Here is an 8,275-nt window from a genome sequence, read left to right on the forward strand (position 1 = left end):
ACCATCTCGACCGGGTACAAGGGCAGAAATAGCCATTAAATGGTCCCGTTCCGATACATAGTTGTCACGTGAGCCCTCGCCACTCGCTGGCAGGGCGAGACCCGGATACAGTGAACATCACGCTGACCCTCTTCCCTCCTGCGCCTAAACTTTCCTACCCTCCCACGATCCTACCCCCGGCCCTGGCGGTCGCATGTAATGGTTGGCAATGTCCCGGCTCCGACACAAATGTAAAGGACCATTGCCGCACTGCCGCCCCCGATTCCCATCATTCACCCCGCAGCTGTCCCTATCTGCTAATGGTGGCAGGCCTGACCCTACGGGACGTAGGTCTAGACTGGGTAGACGCCCGGTAGATATGGGGGAAGGGAGAGAATGCGTGTGTGGTGGGCATGGCTGAGGGCTGGGAGTGGCAGGCAGCCTTCTGCGATGACTCACTTGATTTTTGGCGGCGTCGAAGATGGAGATTGGTCTTGTTCTTGATGAGTGTTGCACGAGAGAGTCAGAGGGAGAGAGCACTGGTCCAGCCGGCAGAGACTCCCCGGGTTCTGTTCCCTCTCCTCTTCTGCGGTCCGATTTTATTCCTTTGGTTATCCGGTTCCGGCGGGGGTCGATTTCTGTGACCGGGACAGTTAATCGGTCCTTTCCTGGCTGATCTCCGGCGGCAGCCCCTGACCGGGGCTTCGAGAGGAACAGTCCGGCGTGGCCGAAGCTTCGGGTTCCTCCCCTCCTCCGCCGTTTCCGCTGGAGTCGGCCCCTTGCCGACGGTCGGATGTGACGTTTTCACACTCGATTTCCGCCGGGTTCGGTCCTTGGCTGCACCGGACGCAGCTGGCCCGGCCCCGGTTTTCCCAAGGATGTCGAGGCGCCGGCGTGTCTCGGACTGGCTCGGCGTCGGATGGAGTTTGTTTGCCCTACCGTCGGCGAGCGTTTGATCTTGCGGCATTAGCCGGCTCGATGGCGCAGCTGCTCGGTAGGTGTGACCCTCTCATCCTTGCCCTGGCGTCCCGGCAGACAGGGTACTATGTGAGGCGGTTTATGTATGAAAAATGTAAGATTTTGATGAGAAAAAAAAATGTCACAGCATTCAGCTGTTACATTTTCAGGCTTCTTCTTTTAATTGTGCCCTCACAATTGAAGTGGAGTGTCTTGTACGAAGGTCCGGAGGCCTTGTGACTTGCAGATCCGCATGTTCCCTCGATGTCTTGGGCGGCGACGCCTGCTGTGACCATTAAGAAGCGGGATGGGTGGGTTTTGGTTTTGGACGATAGGGTGAGTGGCTCTGGGGTCTTCTAGTGACTGGACGTTGTGACTGGACTGGATGTGAATTTCCCTTGAGGCCAAACCCTTGCCACCCCTTACCTTAACCTAGCTTACATGATATACGCCCCCGCCCCTATTCCCCGAACGTTTCCCCACATTTCTAGGTAGAGTCCCGACAGGTCGGCCGGTCGGTACACACTACACACCTGTTGCCTTCTCAGGCGGTAGGCGCCCTTCACCTTAAACCTATCACACACACCGCGCGCGCATCATCATCTGTACATCACCCCCACACTTTTGCCCGAAGTCCAGCGTGGCTCGCCTGTGGCAACTTGGGTGCGGAATCCTGGGCCTTGCCTCCAGTTCGTCGCCTGGCGAGGCCCTTCGGTCGGTTGGGTCCATTCCGGTTCAGCTGGCGTAGTCGTGTAGCTCGAGCCCTTGACGCTGGGCCCTGGGCGTTTGTGGAACGCCCTTGCCTCCTCCTCCTCCTCCTTGGTGGCGACGTTGTCATCTGGTTCCTGAAAAAACGTGGGGTTTTGGGAATCGCTGGGGGGAAGGAATGGATCACTTGGGTCCTGTGCATGACCCTTGGAATGGGTAGGATGGCTGAAAGGAAGTTACCTTTTGAGGATTGGTCCTTTGGATAGGATATTTCGTTCTTGCCGATTACAGCAGCTCTTCGCACTTTTCTTGTAGCTCCCGAATTTGTTTCTGTACCGTAGCGACCTTTGAGGCTTCTTCTTTTGCTTCGGCCATTGCCCGTTCCAGGGAACTCATTCGTGTCTGCAGCGAAAATGGCTGAGTTCGGGCTTTCGGAATTGATTGGGGCGGATACTGTCGGAGGGCTTTGGATGACGTGTGTGCTGTTGGGTGTGACATTTCTGCGGCATAGGAAGATGGCGAGGATCACCACTCCAACCACTCCCAGTGTTCCAATGGAGATTGAAGTGTGGCCAATCACTGAGACTTCGCGGACGTCACTGGTCGGCTTCTGGTCCCACTCGGCCATTTTCCTTTTCAACTCGGACAGTTTAGGAGCCTCTTCGTCGGACGCTGGCATGGTGTCAATTATCTGTTCCAGGACAGTTTGGTCGAGATCCTTTGTAGCCGGAAGACGCTTGAAGATTGCTGAGACGTTCAGGTTCAACTTGAAGTGTGTCAGGTCATCTAGGTCAAAGTCCCTGGCTTGTGCCTCTCCTCTCAGATGGGCCGGTATGATATACTGGTCTCCTATCGCCGCACATCCGGGTGGCAGGGAAAAACTCCGGTGCCCTGAAGTCTGAATCCTTTGGAAGGCTCATTGTCTTTGGCGCATTGCATGGCGAAAAGTTCCTCTTGAGGGAGGGCGTAGAGCCACTGGTGGTCTGACAGCGAGTAAACTTGGGGTTTCGTCCGGACGATCCTCCGGGTACAGTCTTGGTCAGCTGCTGCACGGTCGTCTCTAAATGCATGGTATAGGCATCCCTTGCGTGTTTCTCTGATGAGGGGTGCGAATCGCTGGCAAATTGTCTTCTTGGTGGTCGTTTTGCATTGTTCGTCTTCTTGGGTGATTTCAATGTGAAGTCGCTGGTCGTTTGAAATGGCGAAAAACTCCGCGCCAACATCCGTCTGCAGAGCTATTGTCGAGTTCATAAAGTGAGTCGGTATGGATGTGACATGGTACATGAAAAAGTCACCGTAGTTCTGGCTTTTCAGGGGAATTTGGACGTGTACCTCCCATCCATCACTAGAAGCAATCGCTGCAATGTCGAGTACGTTGTAGATTTCCGCTGGTGTGTCTGTAAGGGTCACTGCGGTGGTCCATCCGGTCGGAAGGTGTTGTTTGATATCTATCAGAATGGCCCTCAAGCTCTTGGGGTGTAGTATGGTTGGGGTGACCTTTCCTTGCTGGGTGTGCGCCATGGCTAGCACGATTTTCTGTACCTCATGGCGGAAGGCCATCACTGCTGCGCCGGCTGTTCTAATCGCTGAAGAAACAAGCTGTGTGAGGTCGATCTCGTTCCGGATGTTATGTCTGGCTTCACGGGCTGCAACTAAAGTGACTTCCAGGGTCGCGGTCTTCTCCGCCAGCCGAGCAATATTTTGCCTGTTCGTCCTTTGGTCCTTTGATAGTGTACCGATCAGAGTTGTTTGTAGCCCAACGATGTGATGTAACTGTCCCACCTTGGCTTCTACCTTCTTCACTTCGTGATGAATCCTTTGGGTGTCTTTCTCCGTGGATGTGCCAAAAAGCCACTTCAGACTATCTCCAAGGAATGGTATCAGGGCTCGCTCCCTCCGGCTGAGTCTTAGTTCGCTGCGAAGTTCCAGGATTTCCTGCTCGGCGGCTTCTACCTCGGCTTCCATCCATATCTTCTCGTGTTTCCAGGTTTCCATTACTCCTTTAAGGAATTCGGTCTTTCTGATTTCTTCTTCGCGCGTCCCGTGCGGATTAGGGAAATTTGCGGCTTGATCGAGTAAGTCTGTTAGGGTTTTGGTGATGTCTTGAAATTGTTTCCGCAGATATGTGCCTGGTCGTGTACATCTTTGTGGTGGAACCTCACCACTGCCGTCCAGACACCGGTGGCCAGCAACAGAGGTCCCCTTGGTTGGAACAGCAGCCCGCTGTGCAGGCCCGGAATAACTCTTTCGCGTTCTTCGGTGCCGTCTCCCGGCTCCTGCAGCGAGTTGGAGGTGTCGAGACACATCCAGATGATGAGCAGCCAAGTTCCCATGTTGATGATCTGTCGTGGCTTCATCTTGTCGATCCTGCAACAATGGAGAGGTTGTTAAGCACTCTCATCTTCGTTTCGTCGCGCGTTTCTTTCTCTGATCCGTTCCGAGCGTCGAATTATGGGAATTTCCCGAGGTCTGGTTGTCCGGCCCCGTCGTGTTCTGGGTTGGTAGGTTGATGAGGCTCCCCCGGTTTTCATCTAATGTGGCGCGGAGGCTGGCCCTTCCCTGCCGTGGTGTCCCCGTCCGAGGTATACCGCTATCAGAGCTGTCCTCGAGATTGTGAGTGGGGTCGACCCTGAGCTGTGGTGGTGGATTGGGTTCGGTCGTGGTATGGGCATTGTGGGTGTGGTCAGCCACCATCCCTCCACTGGCTCCTCCTGGTTCGTCTCTGGCCTCCCCGTCCATTCGGTGTTCGTCACGAGCTCGAATCCTTTCAGATCTTCTAAGCGCTGGTTGGTCAGGTGGTCCATCTTGTAGGGTCTCTTGCTGGGGAGGTTTAGGAGCGTTGTGGTCCTCCTCTAGCGAGATGGGATGGCGCGCCGTGTTGACCAGTGGGACCTCGTCTTGCGGTGTTGTCGGGCCGTGCTCTGTTCTTTGGGCGGGGCTGCAACCGACTGTTTCTTGGGATGACCGAGAGGTTGGAGGACCCTGGTGCGTGCTTTCCCTTGGCCCACTTGTGTTCTCCTGGGCTGGTGGTACTAGATCGACGTCTGATGCAGCTGGAGAGGTAGTTGTTGCCGTTGGTGACGCGAGAGGAGTGTGGAAGGCTTCTGCTCCTTCGTTGTTCTCGTCTTGCTCTTCCGTCTCGGTGTCTTCTAGACCCGACCAGTGTTCCGGGAATGGTCGGTAGCCCTTCTTCTCCCGCCGCCAGGTTTCCAGAGGGGAGGGGCCTGTTGCTGTGGCCTGTGAGGCCTGGCCTCCGGGTGTATCTTCGTCTTCACACGGCCAAATGTGAACTGGCTTTTGCAGCTTCAGTCGGTCGAGGTGGACTCTCAGGATCTTCCCACGTCGATTGGGGTGTTCGATTTTGTAGTTGAGAGGCCCGACTTTCTCCAGAATTCTGTATCCGGGCTTCCAGGGTGGGTGTAGTTTCTTGGTTTGTCCAACCGGAACTCTCTCGTCCAACAGCATCACCTCGTCCCCGACGTCGAAGTTCCGGTCCTTGCAGCCGCGGTCATGATACTGCTTCTGTCTCGTGTGAGCTTCTTGTAGCTGTGCTTGGACCCGTTCAAAAGCAGCGTGCATCCTGACCACCATTGCCGGTTTGCTCGTCAGTGCTAGATTGTCTGGATCCTCTTCTGATCGGAGGAGCAGATCTAGCGGTTCCCGTGATTGTCGTCCGAACATGAGGAAGAATGGTGTCTCCTTGGTGCTCTCCTGCACCGCCGTTCGGTATGCGTACATGACGTAGGGCAGGTGGACGTCCCAGTCTCGCTGATGTTCTTGTACGAATGCCCGAAGCATCGAGGCCAACGTTCGGTTGAATCTCTCACAGAGACCGTCGAACTGTGGGTGGTACGGGGTGGTGAAGAGGTGGGTGATCTCCAGGAGCGAGCATAGCTGCTGCATCAGCTTTGCTCTAAAGTTTGGCCCGTTGTCGGTGATCAGTTTCGCCGGAAAACCGTACTCGAGGAATTTCTGCATGAGCGCTTCCGCTGTGGTCTCTGCTGTTTGGTCCTTCACAGCTAAAGCGAGGACGTACCGGGTGAGGTAGTCGGTGACGATGATCACGTACTTGTTTCCGGCCCTTGTCTGGGGCAGGGGTCCGAGGACGTCCACGGCGATGGTGTGCCAGGCTCCCCAGGGCTTTGGGAGCATACCCAACGGGGCTTTGATTTTCCTGCCTCGGTCTTTCTCTTGGCATGTTTGACATCCTGCAATGTACTTGGTACACTGGGCGTGCATGTGCTTGAAATGATACTTTTCCCTCAATTTGGCGAGCGTTTTCGTAAGCTTGAGATGCCCGGCGTGAGCATCTGCTACCGCTGTCTTTGCGAGACGGGCCGGGAGTAGAGGCTTGCATGTTTCTGTTCCGATTGCATCTCTGTCGATCTTTTCCAGCACTCCGTCGGTGGCGATTCGAATTGTGTCCTTTTCCACCCATTTCGGTAGGGGTCGTTGGTTGTTGATGGCGTCCCTGATTTCGGAACAGTCGGGGTCTTGCTGTTGCTCTTGTTTCAGCAGTTGTCTCCCGAGGCTTTCCGATGCTGTTTTGATGTTAGTCGCTTCTCTTCCCGAGGTTTGTTCGGTCTGTATGCTGTTGATGTCTCGGTCCCGGACGAGGCTGTTCCTTCTCTTCTCAGATCTTCTGAGGGGCTGGATGTCGCCTCCTGGTGTTGCGCGTGATGTTTCTTCGCCTTCCGTCCCCATTGTTGGCCTTGATGGCGTGTCTTCTTGGATTTCCACCGGCCTGCGGTCACTCTCTGAGACCACTCGTCTGCTCTTGGGTGCACTGAGGTCCTGATCCCTTGAGGGCATTGTCCTGTCCTCCTTGGCAGAGTGTGTTTCAGCCGTTGCGTTGGAATAGCAGAGTTCTTCTTGTTTTTCGTCGGTCTCTTCCTGGTACATCCTGGACAGGAAATCGACATTCCGATGCATGCTCCCTGGCTTGTGGATGATGTCCAAGTCGTACTCCTGGAGAGCCATCTTCCATCGCTGAAGACGTGGGTTCCCGTTCTTCATATCCAGCAACCATTTGAGTGCCCAGTGATCGGTGGCCACCGTGGTCTTTCTCCCGAGGATGTAGGTTCGGAAGTGCTGGACAGCCCATACGAGAGCCAGGCACTCGAGTTCACAGGCCGAGAACTTTTCTTCATTGGCGGTGGTACGCCGAGATGCGTACCCGATGACCCTCTCTTTCTTCTCACTCTCCTTCTTTTGGCCTAGGATTGCCCCCAGTCCGGTCGAGCTCCCGTCGGTCATCAAGATGAATGGCTGTGAGAAGTCTGGGAGGGCGAGCACTGGTTCTTGGGTGAGAACCTGCTTCAGGTCGGCGAAGGCGTCCTCCTGTTTCTTTCCCCATTCGAAGGGCACGGTTGTTTTTGTGAGGTCCGTGAGTGGTTTTGCCCTCCTGCTGAAGTCTGGGACGAAGCAGCGGTAGTAGGAAGCCATCCCGATGAAGGAGCGTACCTCTCGGCGTGTTGTTGGAGGCGGCAGGTTGCGGATCTTTTCCACATTGTCAGGGTCGGGGCGGAGCTCTCCTACGGAGATCCGGTGGCCCAAGTAGGTGACGCTCTCTTTGGCGAAGGCGCACTTGGAGGGCTTCAGTTTGATGCCAGCTTCGCTCAGTCTGCCGAAGATCAGCTTCAGGTGCTCTAGGTGTTCTTCAAAGTTCTTCGAATAGCAAATAATGTCGTCGATGAAGCAGTGGCAGAACTTTCCTGTGTAGCCCGACAGGACGTGGGACATCAGGCGCTGGTACGTCGCAGGTGCTCCCTTGAGGCCGAACGGCAATTTAAGGAACTGGAACAAGCCCAGGAAGCATCGGAATGCTGTCTTCGGTCGATCCTCGGCCGCCACTTTCACTTGCCAGTACCCTTGTTGGCAGTCCAGGCAACTGAAAATAGTTGCTTCTCCCAACGTGTCGAAGATCTCGTTGTGTGCTACCGGGAGTGGGTAGTGGTCGGGTTTTGTGACCTCATTCAGCCCTCGATAATCGACGCAGAACCGTAGTTCACCTGTTTTCTTGGGTACCAGCACCACTCCGGCCGCGTAGGGTGAAACCGATGGCTCAATTACCCCTTTTTCCAGCATGTCCCGAACTTCTGTTTCCATGAACTCTCTTTGTGTTTGCGCTACTTGGTAGGCAGGTCTTCGAATTGGTTTGTTGGAGGTCAGCTCGATCCGGTGCTCGATAAGTTCACAGGTCCCCAGTTCTCCGTTCCAGGAAAAGCATTTCGAATGTTCTTCGATCAAGTTTTGCAGTTGTTTTCTTTGCTCCGGGTTCAGCGTTCCGGTATCGAGGATCTCCAGATCTTTTTTTCTTCTTTCCTTCCTGCTGTGGCAGACGTTGGGGTGTTTTCTTCGCTGATGTGTTGACCGCTTGAGCCTTTCGTTGTTGGCAGTTTTTGCTCGTGGCTTTCAACGTTTTCCTCTTGGGTGGTGGATTGCCTGGGTGGTTGGTCCGCTTGTTGGCGATTTTTCCCGGGCTGATCCTGTCCCCGTTGCTGACGGCTCTGCTCACCTGCTGGCTTTCTTGTGGCACGGCTTGATTTTCCCCGGTCACTGGTTGCTCGAGTTGTATCCTTGGGGCGTTCCTTTTCCGTCTGGGACCGTTCAACTTGGTCTACTGTGTCTC

The 8,275-nt window shown here is 54.9% G+C and overlaps 1 protein-coding gene across 1 annotated transcript; it reads right to left on the reverse strand.

Moving 5' to 3' along the window:
• Positions 1-1,620: 1,620 nt before the first annotated feature.
• On the reverse strand, positions 1,621-7,752 carry LOC122389490 (the record flags this gene model as incomplete). The annotated part of the gene is made up of 3 exons (XM_043381608.1): positions 4,727-7,752; positions 3,807-4,011; positions 1,621-1,781 (listed from the first exon to the last, which is right to left on the reverse strand). Coding segments are annotated over exons 1-3 (3,392 nt in total), but the record flags the coding sequence as incomplete, so codon positions are not given.
• Positions 7,753-8,275: the final 523 nt, after the last annotated feature.

Source organism: Amphibalanus amphitrite, unplaced genomic scaffold (assembly GCF_019059575.1).
Source record: "Amphibalanus amphitrite isolate SeventyFive unplaced genomic scaffold, NRLGWU_Aamphi_draft 000359F_arrow, whole genome shotgun sequence".
NCBI lineage: Eukaryota > Metazoa > Arthropoda > Thecostraca > Balanomorpha > Balanidae > Amphibalanus > Amphibalanus amphitrite.